The 19,473-nt window shown below is 39.7% G+C and overlaps 1 protein-coding gene across 1 annotated transcript in view; it reads left to right on the top strand.

Annotated features, from left to right (window-relative positions):
* The window catches only part of FOXN1 (forkhead box N1), a 60,178-nt gene extending 44,299 nt beyond the window's left edge, over nucleotides 1–15,879 (top strand). Inside the window, exons 5-9 of the mRNA XM_018555008.1 lie at nucleotides 1,110–1,237; nucleotides 4,298–4,394; nucleotides 12,772–12,979; nucleotides 13,844–14,338; nucleotides 15,504–15,879. Of these exons, the coding sequence (XP_018410510.1) occupies nucleotides 1,110–1,237; nucleotides 4,298–4,394; nucleotides 12,772–12,979; nucleotides 13,844–14,338; nucleotides 15,504–15,775 (1,200 nt within the window). The 3' untranslated portion in view covers nucleotides 15,776–15,879. The remainder of the gene's footprint in view (nucleotides 1–1,109; nucleotides 1,238–4,297; nucleotides 4,395–12,771; nucleotides 12,980–13,843; nucleotides 14,339–15,503) is intronic.
* The last annotated feature ends 3,594 nt before the right edge of the window (nucleotides 15,880–19,473 follow it).

Genomic DNA, 19,473 nt, shown 5'->3' with positions numbered 1-19,473 from the left:
TGGTCCCTGTCACACCTCTTTGGACACCAGGTGACCACTGAAAATGTTACTCCTTCACCTGTGCATAGAAGCTATATCGCCCTGGCGCTCTGCTTCATTCTTGGCATCTCATAGACGCCAGCAATGGACCAAGAGTGTACGTTGCACTGCACATGTGCTATCTGACACATCTGAGTGTGTCAGACAGTATATCCCCCACTGCATGCTATGATTCCTCCTGCCAACCATTACATCAGTAGAGAACATAGTACTCAAAGGGAGGAACCACAGTGTACTTGAAGCAAGCTAAGATTTCTCTCACCTCTTGCCAGACATGTACTGTATGTATTTAACCTACTCTTTTTCAAGCGTGGCTGTCATTGATTAAGGACAATGACAGGGTTGCATTAAAAAAACAAACTTACTGGGCATGAAATGAGTAAGTAGTAATAGAGCAAAGCTGTAAATCACTGACTGCACACACTGTAGTCCATGAACCCATTGCACTCAAGACGGCTTAACAACTGGTGGGTGCTACGGTGACCAACGGATGGCACAGGGAAAATCACACAGTAAAGATGGGGCCTCGGCACTCCAAATAGTGAATAGTGCATCTTTTATTTACGTAAATGCAACATATCACATAAATGAAATGTTTCGAGGTCATGCAGGATCCCCTTCTTCAGGCAGACATGCCATCACATGTTTTGCCCGAAGAAGGGAACCTGCATGACCCCGAAACGTTGCATTTATGTGATATGCTTCATTTACGTCAATAAAAGATACACTATTCACTATTTGGAGTGCCGAGGCCCCATCTTTACTGTGTGATCCATCTTTAATTTGTGACTGCACACACTGTTCCTTATCTGCAGCTTTGAGTAATGTTGAAGGAAGCAACCGGAAGCAGTCAATACATTTGTCACGGTTCCTATAGCTGCATTTGGCATAGGTGTACACTAAAAGTGCTGGAGACAACCTCCAAAGCTCTAGACATACACAAAGAACCTGTCTGTCTCTATTCGCCTCCTGTTCCTTCAACTAGGTGGAAATAACACTTTTCTTTCCCTCGCAGGGTTCCTTTATGATTAAGTTTTTTGTCATTAATGTTTTCTCTTTGTTTATTACAGTATTCAACAGGTGGGAGCTATCCCGTTACATACATTTCTACATCACACTATCCTTATCAAAGGATTGCACCACAAGCTGGCATAGAGCCCCAACAGCCTCTCTATCCCAAACCTATCTATTCCTACAGGTAAGCCACAAGATTCTCTTATTTTGTCTCATGCTATTAATGCCTGGCATGTAGAGCTTTAGATTCAAATATTGTTGGAGAAAATATTTTTACTTCTCACTTGTGCAATTGTTAGCTCGGTGATGAAACTTGTGGTATCCTTTCTGCCTGTCTTCCAAGTTAAAAGTAATTATAAATATTAAATCCCAAATGTCCAGTATTTCACATACACATTTGGTAGACACTATATAGGAAACCAGATTGTCAATTTACTAAAATGGTCATACTTTAAAGCAAAAACACTGTTGCTACCAGTAGAAACCAATAGAGTTAAACAAAACAATTAAACAGAATATCTCCACATTTGCCCATTTTGCTTTTCTCCAGTTTCCACACTTTAGACCTACCCTGAATTCAACTTCCCTGAGCATCTCACAGTGTACATTAGAATTTCCTGCAAGTTAAAAAGATCCTGCCTCATTTCCTGGCTAGTGGACATCCAGCATCACCAATTCTTTCCTCCCCAGTTTGATGGCCCTGGTCTTCCACTTTTATTAGTTAGTTTTCAGTTTGTTCTGAGGCTCTGTATCACATGTGGGCATTGCCTAGCTAAGCATGGAAAAAGGATCCAATGCACATTCAATCTCAGGGCACCAGTCACTTTAGTGAGCTCAAAACAAGAACTGGTATATTTCAAATTGCAATATGGGAAGAAGGGTGAGATGTGGATCAGGATCCCCAAAAGATAAATGGTCTCAAATACCAAACTATGCTTCCTAAATCTCTGACAAATGTCTTTCTCCCTTTTGAACACTGGCTGGACAGAGCTTTTGAATCCTTGGCAATTGAGGTTCAAATGGTATCTCAATATTTATGTGCCAAGGAAGGACAACATGGTTAGGTTCCTCCCCCTTAACAACATCTCTTTTGTGGGGGGCAGTGGCAGCTTGCTTCCTCTGGGCTATTCCGTCTTCCGACTACAGCAGCCAGCATTTTTAGGAATACCATTCAGGAGGGGAGATCCCTGCTTCTTTGCTTTCCCTAGTCGCTAAAGCCTGGGAATAAAGACAGTTGTTTTACAGTAACTTCTACCCAGGGCAGAAACCCATGAGGGAACAGACAGAATAGGAAATGTCCCAAATTAATTTTACAGATCTCACAGCAAGCATGAATAGGACCCCCAAGTTTGCTGATTGGTTAAGCAATGAAACATGCATAACACAGAATGATACCTCTCTAGCACACCCTGCTGGAGCAAACTCAAACAATAAGTGGCAGAGAAAATACACTCTATGTCTAGAGATTACTTAGGCTCTGGTACAGATGGGCTAACTACACCCAGCTGCTTTCTAAAGAATCACAAAAATACAAAAAGAAATCAAAAATACTACAATCCTACTTTAAAATTTGTGCAAGGGATACATCAAAAGTTATATTTTAGTGGGACTTCTCTCCATCCTCAGACCACACAGACTGATTTTTTTCTCAGACTTGACCTGTCAGATCACCATAATTTACCAACAACTGGGTCTGCTTGACTGAGCATAAATGATATGGATTGTTGAGGTAGGTCCCCACACTAAGCAGCTGCTAGTAAATTTCACTGATCCAACAGACAGAATGCAAAACAAAATGTGTATGTTGCCAGCATAAGCATCTCAAACACCCCAATCACCAGTGCTGCACGACTTCACATACACTATGATTTGTCTTTGTATTTCTATTTTTGTAAGTTATTTTTAACAGCAGAAATATGACTTTCAGGTTGAACAGTTCATGGCCTTTTCATTCTCCCAAATTCCACTGCAAAAATGCACCGCTGGGCAAATTCCTCTTTCCTCTTGAATTATTGTGCTTAGGAATCATTTCAGAATTTAAGACCAGGTCCATGGAAGTTAAATCTTCTGTTCCACTTTATGTAAAGAAATGTTAAAATACTCCTATGACTACTGTCCCACGGGGTTTATGAGTGGAGGGAAAAAAGCAATTACAAATGTCACTTTGACAGTACTGCGGGGTTACATTTTTTTACATAGGCTATGGTTCAGTAATAGCATACTACTTTTGAATAGTGTTGCAGCACAAAATGTATATTTACCAAGCGTATATGACTGTACTATTTTTTGGCCCTAGATTAACACCATAGGGGAGCCCGGTACTGTTAGTTCTTTTCAGCATCATAAACAAAGGCAGTGCAGCAATAGCCCTGATCTCTGAGACAACGTTCACACCTAGGCGATTTATCACGTGGATTTAGCCCACAAAACATACAAAAACATTTAAAAAAAAGTAGGTTCCCTCCTTGACAGCAAAGTGCCCCCTTCACATCAGAGTCACCCTTTGCATCAGTTTCCCCCCTTTAACATCAGAAGCCCCTTTCATATCAGAATCTCCCCTTTCACCTCAGAGTTCCTTCTTTACATCTGGAGCCCCCTTCACATCTGTCTTCATTCCTCCTTCACATTACAGTCCCACTACCAATACATTTTGAGGCACCCCTGAGAAAGCCAGAAGGAACACCAGGGTGCCGCGGCATCCTGGTTAAAAAAGGATGCTCTACGCCATGGGTCTCAAACTCAATTTACTCGGGGGCCGGTTACCAAATGTCATGCTTCAAAATAAAATGTAACTATATACGGTACCCGTGTTAATGGCTGCGCATGTAACAAGGGTTTACAAATGGCAACTGTCACCCATTCAAGTTAATGATCAGGTGACAGCTGCTGCATGTAAGCGCCTGCATACCGCATGTAATCATATATGAAAGGGTTACATGCAGTTAGGAATCAATTACTATCCCTGGATACACAATCATGTCCACTTTTGCTGGACAGCTCGGTCTGCAAACACTGTTTGTGTATTCTGACAGCGTCCAGCAGCCACTGTCAGAATGCAAAGGAAACAGCGGGGGATTCATCCACTAACATTCGTAAGCATTGATGGAGGAATCTGTTCTATCCTTTTCGTTCAGCCCGCAGTTTGATTGAAAAAACAGAACAGTGAATGGTCAGCGTTTCTCTCTTTTATTTATCAAACATGTATTATTCTGCTTTTAACACCTTTTTGTATTTACTTTGAAAGCATTCTAATATTCATGGCCCTGAAGAACAGTAAAACTGGAAGTCTTCCTGTGAGTGAGATCTATAATTTTATGACCGAACACTTTCCTTATTTCAAGGTAAGGAGATCAGTTCATGTAAATGTTTATCTGAAAATAAGGTTTTTTGGTTGAAACTGTCCCGGACAGAAGCTTACCTAACTGCTCAAACCAGCATATCAGCTAAACTGACACATATACAAACATGTCAACTTAACTTGTGAGCACATGACATTTATGAAAAGACATATTGGTGCTCCATGTATAACCTCTTCATGCGGATTTTCATTAGCTGTTGCCAGATAGGAATGTACAGTATATTTGAATTTGTTGACCCCAAAGCAATTGTGCATTTATTAACCCAAAACAGATAAAAAATGCATGACGTGTCACAGCTGTCTGTCGTCCCTGTACTCATCTCCGCTATTCTGACAGTCATTGTTTTGTCCTGTATGCAGGACTTTGATATTTTCTTAGTTATTTAAGGCCCCATTCACACTGAGCGATTTATCGCACGGTAATTCCCGCGATATTGCAGCTATTTACCGCACGATATCGCTCTCCAATGCATGGCAATGGGGCTCTGTCCGTCGCTGTCGCGGGTCGTGCGTCGCTACAGCAGGACCCTTTTTGGAGCGGATTTTACCACGATTCTAGCTTGCTCAATGCAAGCATTTGCGCGATATCGCGCGACAAACGCGCAATATTGCGCAAAATGCAAATCGCGTGATAAACGCGCGATTTGCGAATCGCTCAGTGGGAATGGGGCCTAAAAGGGTGTTAGAACTTTTAATACAGCCTTATGTATTGGAGACAGTCCTAAGGGTGTATTTATAAAAAATGTGCAGTGCCATTCACCCTGCGAAACCGCATTTACATTTGTTCTGTGTGAATGGGACAAAAACAAATGTTGTTAAGATATTATTAGTATGCTATTAATATTTTTTTTCCAGGTTGAGATATCAGGAAAATGCCGCATTATGACCACTAGATGGAGGGGAAGTTCATGATCATGATCTGATCCTCAGCTCCATCTAGTGGCCATAATGAGGTCTATTCCTGATATCTCATCCTGGAAAACAAACATTAATAACAATTGCTTTTACCCCATTCGCACAGATCTATGTGGTGGTATTTTACCGATTTAGTATAATCTTATTTATTTATTTATTACAGGTATTTATATAGCGCCAACAATTTACACAGCACATTCACATCAGTCCCTGCCCTCAAGGAGCTTACAATCTAAGGTCCCTATCTCACACATACTACGGCCAATTTAGACAGGAGCCAATTATCCTTCCAGCATGTCTTTGGAGTGTGGGAGGAAACCCACGCAAGCACAGGAAGAACAAGCAAACTCCTTGCAGATAGTGTCCCGACCAGGATTCACACTGGGGAACCTTGTATTGCAAGACAGAAGTGCTAACCAACAATCAACTGTGCTGTCTAATCTTATGAATAATTACTTTCAACCTGGAAAGAAAATATACTGACAACATTCATTTTTACCCCAGAAGGAATGTACTGTACATGCAGTTTTGCAGGAGAAATGGCTCTGTGAATACTTTATAATTTTCCTCCATAATGTGTTTGCTAAGCAGACACTGTCAGATGGGCATTTTTATTTTCACTGTATTACAGTGTGGCAAATAATTATTTGAATCCCTGCAGATTTTGTAGGTTTGCCCACTTACAAAGAAATGAAAGGTCTATAATTTTTTATCATAGGTGTATTTTAAATGATAGAGACAGAAAATCAACCAAAAATCCAGAAGAACACAGGATACAAATGTTATAAATTGAGTTGTAGTTCAGTGAGTAAAATAAGTATTTGATCTCCAAGCAAAACATGACTTAGTACTTGGTAGAGAAACCCTCGTTGGCAAGCACAGAGTTAAGACGTTTCTTGTAGTTGGTTACCAGGTTTCCACACATCTCAGGAGGGATTTTGGTCCACTCTTCTTTACAGATCTTCTCTAAATCCTTAAGGTTTCTTGGCTGTCGCTTGGCAACTCAAAGTTTCATGTAAATGTTTATCTGAAAATAAGGTTTTTTGGTTGAAACTGTCCCGGACAGAAGCTTACCTAACTGCTCAAACCAGCATATCAGCTAAACTGACACATATACAAACATGTCAACTTAACTTGTGAGCACATGACATTTATGAAAAGACATATTGGTGCTCCATGTATAACCTCTTCATGCGGATTTTCATTAGCTGTTGCCAGATAGGAATGTACAGTATATTTGAATTTGTTGACCCCAAAGCAATTGTGCATTTATTAACCCAAAACAGATAAAAAATGCATGACGTGTCACAGCTGTCTGTCGTCCCTGTACTCATCTCCGCTATTCTGACAGTCATTGTTTTGTCCTGTATGCAGGACTTTGATATTTTCTTAGTTATTTAAGGCCCCATTCACACTGAGCGATTTATCGCACGGTAATTCCCGCGATATTGCAGCTATTTACCGCACGATATCGCTCTCCAATGCATGGCAATGGGGCTCTGTCCGTCGCTGTCGCGGGTCGTGCGTCGCTACAGCAGGACCCTTTTTGGAGCGGATTTTACCACGATTCTAGCTTGCTCAATGCAAGCATTTGCGCGATATCGCGCGACAAACGCGCAATATTGCGCAAAATGCAAATCGCGTGATAAACGCGCGATTTGCGAATCGCTCAGTGGGAATGGGGCCTAAAAGGGTGTTAGAACTTTTAATACAGCCTTATGTATTGGAGACAGTCCTAAGGGTGTATTTATAAAAAATGTGCAGTGCCATTCACCCTGCGAAACCGCATTTACATTTGTTCTGTGTGAATGGGACAAAAACAAATGTTGTTAAGATATTATTAGTATGCTATTAATATTTTTTTTCCAGGTTGAGATATCAGGAAAATGCCGCATTATGACCACTAGATGGAGGGGAAGTTCATGATCATGATCTGATCCTCAGCTCCATCTAGTGGCCATAATGAGGTCTATTCCTGATATCTCATCCTGGAAAACAAACATTAATAACAATTGCTTTTACCCCATTCGCACAGATCTATGTGGTGGTATTTTACCGATTTAGTATAATCTTATTTATTTATTTATTACAGGTATTTATATAGCGCCAACAATTTACACAGCACATTCACATCAGTCCCTGCCCTCAAGGAGCTTACAATCTAAGGTCCCTATCTCACACATACTACGGCCAATTTAGACAGGAGCCAATTATCCTTCCAGCATGTCTTTGGAGTGTGGGAGGAAACCCACGCAAGCACAGGAAGAACAAGCAAACTCCTTGCAGATAGTGTCCCGACCAGGATTCACACTGGGGAACCTTGTATTGCAAGACAGAAGTGCTAACCAACAATCAACTGTGCTGTCTAATCTTATGAATAATTACTTTCAACCTGGAAAGAAAATATACTGACAACATTCATTTTTACCCCAGAAGGAATGTACTGTACATGCAGTTTTGCAGGAGAAATGGCTCTGTGAATACTTTATAATTTTCCTCCATAATGTGTTTGCTAAGCAGACACTGTCAGATGGGCATTTTTATTTTCACTGTATTACAGTGTGGCAAATAATTATTTGAATCCCTGCAGATTTTGTAGGTTTGCCCACTTACAAAGAAATGAAAGGTCTATAATTTTTTATCATAGGTGTATTTTAAATGATAGAGACAGAAAATCAACCAAAAATCCAGAAGAACACAGGATACAAATGTTATAAATTGAGTTGTAGTTCAGTGAGTAAAATAAGTATTTGATCTCCAAGCAAAACATGACTTAGTACTTGGTAGAGAAACCCTCGTTGGCAAGCACAGAGTTAAGACGTTTCTTGTAGTTGGTTACCAGGTTTCCACACATCTCAGGAGGGATTTTGGTCCACTCTCAGACCTTCTCTAAATCCTAAGGTTTCTTGGCTGTCGCTTGGCAACTCAAAGTTTTAGCTCCCTCCATACATTTTCTATAGAATTAAGGTCTGGAGACTGGCTAGGCCATTCCATGATCTTAAAGTGCTTCTTGAGCCACTGCTGTGTTGCCTTGTCGGTATGTTTTGGGTCATTGTCATGCTGAAAGACCCATCCACGACCCATCTTAAGTGTTCTGGCTGAGGAAAGGAGGTTCTCATCCAAGATTTTACAATACATGGCCCCATCCATTGGCCCTTCAGTGCGGCAAAGTCGGCCTGTACCTTTAGCAGAGAAACAGCCCCAAAGCATAATGTTTCTACCTCCATGCTTGACTGTAGGAATGGTGTTCTTAGGGTCAGCATTTTTCTTCCACCAAACACGGTGAGTCGAGTAAATGCCAAAGAGCTCAATTTTGGTCTCATGATCTGACCACAGCACTTTCTCCCAATCCTTCTCTGAATCATTTAGATGTTCCTTGGCAAACTTCAGACGGGCCTGTATATGTGCCTTCTTGAGGAGGGGGAGCTTGTGGACGCTGCAGGATCTCAATCCATGGTGGTGTATTGCGTTACCAATGGTTTGTTTGGTGACTGTGGTCCCAACTGCCTTGAGATCATTCACAAGCTCCTTCCGTGTAGCTCTGGGATGATCCGTCACTTTTCTCATGATCATCCTTACCCCATGAGGCAAAATCTTGCTTGGAGCTCCAGACTGAGGGTTGATTGATGGTTATTTTTTATTCCTTTCAGCCTTATGCAGGTCTTCAATCCTGTCCATAACGTCCTTTGACAGCTCTTTGGTCTTGCCCATGGTGGTGAGGTTTGAATGGAAGAAAGAGATTCTGTGGACAGGCGTCTTTTATATACATAACGAGTTGTCGTTAGGAGCACCTTCTTAAATTGATAGGACTAATCTGTGTACCACATAGCCAGGTCTGCAGGAGCCAGAATTATTGTTGGTTGGTAGGGGATCAAATACTTATTTTACTCACTGAACTGCAACTCAATTTATAAACATTTGTATCATGTGGTTTTTCTGGATTTCTGGTTGATATTCTGTCTCTATCATTTAAAATACACCTATGATAAAAATTATAGACCTTTCATTTCTTTGTAAGTGGGCAAACTTACAAAATCTGCAGGTGATCAAGTCATTATTTTCCTCACTGTATATTGCACTGCATTGTCTAACCTTGTAAGATTCAGAAATTCATTGATGACGTCAGTTCATCCAACCCCTGTGCGATTTATGTCAGCAAAGCGATTGAGAGATTCGTGTGGATGTCTGTGCAGCAATGTGCCAATAATGTTAGCATTTACAAGATTAAAATTAGTTAAGCTAGTGTTAGGGCTTAGCGGAAGAGGTTATGAGTGACAATAAAAGTTAACAGTGGTCATTTTTAAGATCATGGTTGAGGTAAAGAGACAAGTCTATCTATAGCGAAAACATTTTTGGTTCCCTATGGGAAGATTTTCCTTCACTCCCTGTCCTGGAGACACAACATGAAGTCAAAGAAAACTGGAAATTCCCTCTGAGATAGCTATCATAAGAACAGAATATTTACTCTGGCCTACAATATTGGTGATAACTATTACATTTTAGATTTCTTTCCACTTGGTGGCATTGGTCATTAGGACAAACAGAGGTTAATTTTTCATAGGGGAGACACAGACAGTAACAAAATCCCACTAGGAGTACTAACGCTTCCCTACTCTAGCCAAAAAAAAAAAAGTTTTGGCTACAGCTAATTTACTGATTCGGTTATTTTTTAGGTGTCTGTATTTTTATAGATGGAGCTGAGGAGCATAGGAAATAAATACTTATTCAATGTGCTCCTCAGCTCCACCAAGTGGCCATAATGTACTACTGCAACACACTACATTTGAACTGGGGGGAAAAATATATTACAAAAAACAAGGGGAACACATAGGAGCTTTACGCTGAGTAAAATTGTATAGTAGTGACCAAATCCTAGGGTTTCAATAAACTATAAAAAATATATTAATAAAATTTTTGTTTTTGCCATTATTCACCCAAAAAATACATTCACAGATATTCGTAAGGCAAAGGTCCATGTGAATTGTTTTTTTTTTTAAAGGGCCCTTAGTGTTTGAAAAGGCCCAGGATACGTGTGAGGGTCAGCCTAAGAATCTGCTCATAGTTAGGGGTGTTTAAAACACTTTTTTGTACAATTGTTTTGGCACAGAAATCCCTGTTTGTCAAGAGCTGCCTGGTGCTAGGCTCTCAATGACAACAACCAATGTGTTCACTAGAGTTGACCACAGAGAAACAGGTCTTTTTTCAGTGCCAGAAACAGCCACATTTTTTTCTATGCCAATTAATGGATTTTCTGCATGTGTATGGAACATTTTGCTCTATTTCTCCTTAGAAAAGGGAATGATCATAATGGTCATAATGATCACAAAAAGACTATTGAACAGGTGCAACCGCAAATGCCTGTAGTAACAAGCACAAAATTCAGTAACTCCTATATGTTAACCCCTACACTGAAGTATTACTGCAAATTTGTTTTGTATTGCTTCTTGTGTATACCCCAGCTGGGGATCTGATGCCTTATGAAACAGGTTTAGAACTCATCAGGCATTTAGTAAAGCACATTCAGAAAGAGAAGGTGAAAGATAAAATATTGGCCAAGGAAAGGATAGGCTATTGGAAGAATTGTTGAAGATAAGGATGTATTTACTCACAGCTATCAATTGAAATTAAACCTTCACAGAGTAGATGTTGTTGGAGAAGTAACCATGCGTCCTCCATGGCAGTCAATCATGTTGAAGTTATTAAATTTGGTCTGGGGCTGGGCATTTAGGCTACAATTACCTCTAGTCATGAAGGTGTTTAACATTAATATTAGGGGGGGGGGGAGGAACAGGGTGGTCTTTACTTCTTTTATAAGTGCAATTAATTGTCTGTGCTGTAAATCCTAGCCTCTCTTGGTGTTTAACAATCCAGTACTGGGAATGGAAATTCCATGTAATTATCTGGGGTGGGAACAACTTGACAGAAGGCTGAATATGTGTTATTATGCAGAAAGACACAATAAAAATGATGCATGGCACTTGACATCTTCATGAGTGACATGAGTCCTATTTGTGGGCAGGGTGAGTGGAGAGTGCATTCTGTCTTGTCTTGGTTTCAAAAATTACAATTAGCAAGGCCACGAAATGAGCCTAATTGTCAGTGGCTTGTATGAGAAGTCCTGATTTAAGGGATTAGTCACAACAAAAATGTTGGTTGATTTCCTAACTTCAGTAATGATTATTCTGAAATCTACCATAACCTCAAAGCAAACATGTGCTATGAGAAACACAGAGGCTTGCACTGCACACGTAATTCTGAGAATACCAAGTGGCTGGCTGCCTCTGGTTTCAATTCTCACTGATCTGGCACAGCAGCAACCAAAGTCAGAGTCCTGACTGTTTTTGGTTACAGTCAGAAACTACTGAAGCCAAAGGATCACAATAACAGCAAGGGAAATAGAAATGTCAAAAATAGTGTCATAATGCATTCAGCGCAGTATAGTAAATGTTCATTGAGCACATATCTTTGATTTGTGATTTTTTTATATGACTTTCACATTTACTCTACTTTTTTCGTTATTTTATTAAAAGACAGCTCTATTTTCAATGTTTTCTAATTCCACACTCCTATCTCATGTTAAGCTAAATTGCTCTAACCTCTTCCCCCCACTGCTCATGTACCGTAGTTCCGGAGACACGGCCTCCTCTTGTGTTTACAGCGTGTTCTGACAAAAATATCTTCTGGTAGACAGGAATTGAAGAGAAATCTTCCAAAATGGGGAAACAGACAGCAATAAAATGTTGATGGAGATTTTTACCCTCACCCACTCTATTCGGGAACTAAAAAAAAATTTTTTGGGTGGAATTGGGCTTTAATCATGAGGCTGTCTAATGTAGCTAGCTACTAATAAACTGTTAATGTTATAAACGTGCCAGTGTCCAATTTATGGCAAAGCTTGCCCCTTGCCATAGGTATATCATGGTTGGTACCAGCCAACAGTGACACTTAATACTACAGGAGAAAAGATCGGAACTGGTAGTCGTGTCCATGGGATGGAGGGACGAAAAGTAATACATGGCCTAGTTTGTAGCTTCTCAAGGCAAGAATCAGTCAGCCAGGTTAGACACTAATGTATGAACATATGTCTTATTGCCTGGGGATTTGGATACACCTATATTTTGTATTTCATCCAGTTGGTTTCATTTAATAAAAAGTGTGAGAGAAAATGGTCTAAGACAATTTGTGTTATCCCACAGCGGCCAACCTTATTTCCCCTCACACAGTATCGGAAAACAGGAGCATCACAGACTCTATGAGACTATTCTCTTCTCATATATATACAACACCAGTAGAAAAAAAGTTGTAGGAGAGTCTAAATCTATGGGAATAGCATTACACAATAAATGACACTGTATTCGTTTGTGTTTTGTATTCTGCATGTTATTGTTTTGGTTTTGGGTGCTTAGAATAAATAGAAGACTAACAAACACCTCCTGTGTTTCCAGACTGCTCCAGATGGGTGGAAGAATTCCGTACGTCACAACCTGTCCCTCAACAAGTGCTTTGAGAAAGTAGAAAACAAATCTGGAAGTTCTTCCCGAAAAGGATGTTTATGGGCACTCAACCCCGCCAAGATTGACAAGATGCAAGAAGAATTGCAAAAGTGGAAGAGGAAGGACCCTGTTACTGTGAGGAAAAGCATGGCAAAACCAGGTATGCAAACTAGCCTAAATATCATGACATTCGATATATGAAGGTCCTATAAGCTAGTCAATAAAGAGCCATCCATAGAAGAAACCACACACCAAATATACTGTACAGTATTTTTGCAAAGGATTTAGAAGTTATATATTTGACTTCTACATGAAATCAGGGACTGCAAACAGAAACAAAGAGAGAAAGAGAAACTTCATGGAACATCAGGTGTGGACTTCCCCTATAGGGTCTATATCATAATTACAGGATTTGGAAATAGTTTAACCCAGCAGCACTAATAATAGTATAGAAAGTGATGACAGAAGTGCTCTACAGTTAGACCACTGAAGAGGCAGGGAAGGATTCAGAATGAAAGATAATCAAAATGGAAAAGTGAAACATAGTATGCTTGTGAGAGCCTGAGGCCTCATTCACACAGGGTAGAGTGGGGCCGTACAGACCCGTGCGGCATGCATGGCCGTATCAGACCGTTCCTGGGAAGGACAGGTGCTGCGTGTGATTTACACAGCAGCCTGTTCTTCCCTATGGGAGGACGCGGCTGTACGCTGTTGTACGTTCACCCGAGCAGCACATCCGTGCGGGTGCAGGTGCCCATACTCGGACGCAGACAGGAGGGATCCTGTGTGCATCTGAGCACGGACACTCGCACCCGGGTCTGTACGGCCCCACTCTACCCTGTGTGAATGAGGCCTAAATGAGACACTCTGGTTAAGCGGCAACATAGAAGGTGGACTTGCATAGACATTAAAAAAAAATAAAAAAATTTGATGGATATCAAAAGTTTGGGTTTTTTTCAGGATTTTATTTTTAATTATTTGTATCTATTTTTTAATTTATTTGTTTGGTTTTTTTCCTCCTCAGAGGACCTTGACAAGCTGATAGGAGAGAGAACAGAGAAGCTGAGGTCCGCCTTGCTGGCTTGCAATGCTTCTGGTCTAATGAATACATCTGCATCAATGCAGCTTACCATGCATGAACAAAACATTGCCTCTTCTTTGTCTGCCTCTCTGCAGCCCATGCATGATGTGTCTGAATCTATGCATGTCAAAAAGCAGCCACCATGTTATAATTCACTACCACATGGCTACCCTCAGATTTCACCAGCAATGATCCAGCAAACCCATAGCATGGCTCAGAACCACCATTTTTCTTCACCAGATAACCAAGGTGAAATAAATACTCAACCCATTAATCCCCAGGACTCTCCAATACCTGCCCATACCCCACCTCTTCACAATATGAAGATGATAACTGAGCATTCCCCAACCAGGACCATGCACGACCATCTGATAGAGGGGGAACTGAGCACTGACATTGATGCACTCAATCCTTCACTTACAGACTTTGAACTTCAAGGTATGATCTAATTACTGTCATTCATAGTTTTTTTCAGACAATAAAAAAACAGTTTTTGTAGCACATATATTTCTACAATGCCAAAGGTAGCCTAGCCACCTAAGTCAGAGGTTGCCATTAGGTTTAATTAAATGCGATAACTCTTGATGTAGATTTGCTACATTAGGGCTATATGCCAATATTGTAGTATATAAATATGCCATATGCTTGGTCACCTACTTCACATTGCTTATATATCTTCTTACAGCATATACATGGTTTGTGGTTGTTTCTTCCACAGTGTGAGTGGACATACAGAGGCCAATAGTTCCAAGCTTTATGAGGGTTGTTTGCAGTTTTAGGAAGGTTGTGACGACAGTCAAAACAGCAACTTACTTTTTCGTTTAATCTGCACCTTTTTTAAATGGAAGCCCCTACATAGATGGGATTCATTACTTTGAATATAAGCCTGTAAACCATAAGAAATGTGCATGTGCAAACATGTTATGATGCATAACGTCATTGCAAGTTATGACATCATCATCAAGCACACATGTAATAATGATAATAATCATTGCACATGTTCACCTGATTGCACCAGCACTACATTTTTTTTATCTCAGGAAGCAATTAATTTGAATAGCCTAATTCACAGTGCCAGGGAGGCCCTACATGGGTAGCTCTGACATAAGTTAATAAATGAACAGGATATATTTTAAAATATTGATATATTTGCTATTTACAATGCAACAAGAGTAAAAACTGAATTACAATACATTGTAACCATCACATACCATGACAACTTTCATGCCAAATATACAGTACTCCTATGCATGTATATGAAAGCTTCGGCAAGAACTATTATCCTAAATTGCATAGGTCCTTTCAAAGCCAAATCAGTGGTCTACAGTGCATACATCCGTGTGCTGTTCACACGGTCATCAATACTGATGAATGATTATTTCTGTTTAGAGGATGGCAATTCCATGCAGGAATATTAATAGGAACATACTGTATAAAGAGAACAATTCCGCTGTAACCCACATCCAACTTATTACATCATATTCTGCCTGTTCTAACATAAATGTTTTCTTGTTTGTAAGTGACTAGTGCACTTTAAAATGCCGATCAGTGACACAAAAAGCTTAAAAATCCAAATAACTTTATTTTGTCTTACTTTCGACAGGGAGTTTGTGGGAGGAGCTAAAGGATGACAGCCTCAATATGGATCCTATCAATCTTATATCTTCTCCAGCAACGCCTCCTCCGCCACAATACTTTCTTCACAATGGCAACTGTGAGAGCAACAACAATGAGATCAACTCTCCGAACAGTAACTCCCATATGGGATTAGGAGACATCCATCTCACGCCTGTGTATTCCTCATTCATGGAGATGGACAATGCTGTTTCTTCATATCTAAATAGCTCAGGATCCAAACATGTTGCAATAGTTTAACGTAACTGACACTATTATTAGCTCAGCATGTTTCTATGCTACACTTAATATACTTATATGCAAGCTAAAACATATAAATATGTGAAATTGCATGAGTAATGTAAGAGGATTCCAAGCTTTACCAACTCTGACTGTAAAACAAAGTTCTGACACTAGAAACATTGCAATTTACTGTCTCCAGAAGTTATAGAGCCAGTAAGGCTCCTTCATTTTATTTCCTTCCTTGTCTCTTATGGCTTTCTATGTAGTGATGGCATAGAGCATCTGTAATGCACTTAATAATGTCCCTTCATGGGAGCAGACTGTCTCTGCTACAAAAACAGAGCAGTAAGCAGTTGCACATACTCATAGTGATGGGAACTGCAGGGAGTCCTGTACAGTCCTGTACATTCCTGTCTATATACAATGGGAATTTGGATACAATAGGGGAATTTTCTAAAACTGAAAAACCCCTTTAAACTATGTGAGCTAATCTATCAAAGTTAAAATATTAAAATTCTTAAGAATTACTTTTGAATTTGTTAGTTTGATGTCATTCTACAGAATTTAATTTAACTGATGTATACGTCTTTCATTTTTGAATCTAGTTATTTGTAATATTTATGTGTCCTGGCCAATATTTTGTCTAGCCACTTTAACAACATGTGTACCTAAAGGTCTATGCGGCTAAAGAATTTAATATGTATATATAAGAAGAAAAAAAAACTATTTTGTTAATTAGATCCTTTAAAATGAAATTGTTTTGAGGTTTATAATTTTCAGAATGAATGGATGTGTACAGTACAAAAAGTATTAAGATAATTTTCAGTGTGCTTTTCAATATAGGTGTTATTTGTAGATTTTATTAAAAAATGTCTGAAGCGCTTTTGAAAAAGCATTTATCATATTCTGTGTTGTGCTGGATACCTGGTACACATGCTACTGGACACATAGGACGTACGCATTGTTTATATCCCAGTATTTCATTAGGATCATCATAGAATAAGAGAAAAAAAAACGTTTCTCTTTGAGACTCATTTCATTAAACTGGCAACAACGTGTTGTGTGTTGGGACAAGCTGATTAGTGGAAGAAGCTTATGAGTGATGGAATAACCTCACGAAGATGATGGAAGAAGCACATGAGTGATGCCACAGGAAATAATCAAACAAGCTGATGAGTGATGCCACTTAGAGATGGAAATGGAAATTTCAGAGTCCTACCATATACAAGGAAATTCAAGGAACTCAGAAACATTTCAGTTGCATGCATTGATAGAGATTTCTTACGGCTTTGGGGGTGGGTCATTTCCCATTGCACTTTTTATTTCATTACGACTTTGTCATGATTTCAAATAACATGGTCTTTATTGTCCCCATGCCATAACAACTTGTAGAATGTATTGTTATCACTCTTTTATGTTTGTGCAGTATTAAAAACCCACTTTTATTTCTCTACATGGGTTTTAAAAATGATATATCATGTTTTTACATCACACAAGGGGCAACAATTTTAAAAAAGCTATTTTGTAAAGATATACATATGTTTGATAAGTAGTGATGCCATTGCTTATATTTGGAGACTGGTGGACATACTTCCTGAAAAGAGGAGAGCAATTATGTCACTCTTATGAACAGCAGTGACATCACTTGGTGTAACATGTACCCTCACTGTGATCAGAGCTGTTTACAATATAGCTCTGTAGCCTGAAAAATACTCCATACTGCAATCCCAGAAGAGTACATTAACATAAACTCCAGGCAGATGTAAGATACACAATTAATGCAGCTCTGGTTTCATTAATACATCGTTTTGAAATGCAAATAGTGTAAGTCCCTAAATCTGACTTTGTATTAGCTGAGAAGCTGAGAAGAAAGATGAGAAGAGAAGAGAGCAAGTGACAGAAAAATGAGCTTATCAGTCTGCTGCTTTTTTTTCACTTTCCATTTACAAGCAGGGGGAGGGACTAGACCTGTAAGTATTGCTTAACTCTAGCAGAAAAAAATCAGGTCTTATGCCTCAATCTCAGGACTGGATGGAGAGAAATACAAATAATCTGGCAAGTTTAACAGCTCACGTATATGTATTTCATCTGTGTATTTAGCCTTTTGCCTGGAGTTTAGCTTTAACAATAGACGCTATCTGTTGATGGATTCCAAAACCTTCTTCTGATTATTCCATGATTCTCAGCCTAGGGATAAAAGTTAACTTAAATAAAAACTGTTTCAGTCTTCAGGTCACAGTCTTTCGCACCCAGTCTTTAACCTCCAGTCTTCAGCCCGCAGACGTCAACCCCCACTCTTCAGCACACAGTCTTTGCACCCAGTCTTCAACCACTAGTCTACAACCCCCAGTCTTCAACCCCCAGGCTTTAGCACCCAGTCTACAACCCAAAGTCTTTAGCCCCCAGACTTCAACCCCCACACTTTAGTCCACAGCCTTTAACCCCCAGTCTACATTCCCCCAGGCTTTAGCACCCAGTCTACAACCCCCAGACTTTAGCACCCAGTCTTCAGCCCCCAAACTTAAACCCCCACTCTTCAGCCTGCAAGCTTTAGCACCCAGTCTTGAACCCCCAGTGTTCAGTTCACAGCCTTAAGGACCCAGTCTTTAACCCCAAATCTTCATGCCCCAGGCTTCAGCAGCCAGTCTTCGACCCCCAGCCTTTAACCCCCCAATCTTCAGCACCCCATCAAATTCTTCCTGTCGTTTACAAGACTTCACTATACATTTACTAGTGGAGGTTGATTGGTTGCTACAAGTAACAAGATTAGGTCACTTTAGAACACCATCGGACATGAGGCTTTATGGAATTATGGAATTCACAACTAGCAAAACATGTAAGTGTAAGGCTGGGTTCACACATGAAATACTATTAATTGATATGGTCATTGTTCCCACCTGGGCGTATTTCAGCGCGTTTTGTCGTGCTGAAAAACGCCCTGCTGAAAAACGGTTTCCGTCCCTTTGCGAGTGTTCGCGTCGCAAGGGACGGAAGGGCACGTAAGGGCAAAAACGCGCATATAGCAAACGCCCAGGTGTGAACCCAGCCTAAGAATAGCATCCAGCAAGCAACTTGCATTGATTAAAGAGGACCTGTTACACTGTAGTAGTCTTGATGCTGCACTTTCTCTCTTTTTGGTAGCATTATGTCTTCCACAAAATAACGGGTCTTGTGAAAATGTAAGAAGAAGAATAATGTAAATCTTACTGTAAAGTAAAAAGGAGTTTAGAGATTTCCTCTGTTTTACAATGCTCATAAAAGTAGCCAATTATATTTTGCTTCCACTGTTGCGTATTTAATATAGTCATACAGCTCCACTATCTTTACATGTCATGTTCAGGGTTAATGATCCCAACTTTAATCTACTAACACACTTCCATAAAGCATATTTATGTGTATACGCTGAATATTTATAAAGCAATGCTATCAGATATATGTAAAATTGGAGGGAAATTGTACATTTTGTTCAGATAAATTCATCCATATTTTGCACACATTTTTTATCAAGTGCATAATATATTCTTGCTGAAGTTTCTCTTTCTTATTGCTATAAATAAAAAACTGACTTTGCTTTCATAAAATAAATTGGTGGTGTCGGTGTTCTGTTATATATGGAAAATTCTGCATTGACAGATGATTATATTCTTCTAGGAACCCAAACTGACAGATGACCTTCATTATCCAGTATATAGTGACACTGAGATGCTCAGGAGATG

Source organism: Nanorana parkeri, unplaced genomic scaffold (genome assembly GCF_000935625.1).
Source record: "Nanorana parkeri isolate BGI_ZX_2015 unplaced genomic scaffold, ASM93562v1 scaffold181, whole genome shotgun sequence".
Classification (NCBI taxonomy): Eukaryota; Metazoa; Chordata; class Amphibia; order Anura; family Dicroglossidae; genus Nanorana; species Nanorana parkeri.
The sequence above is the reverse complement of the archived record's forward strand: the minus strand, read 5'-3'. Positions and strand labels throughout refer to the sequence as shown.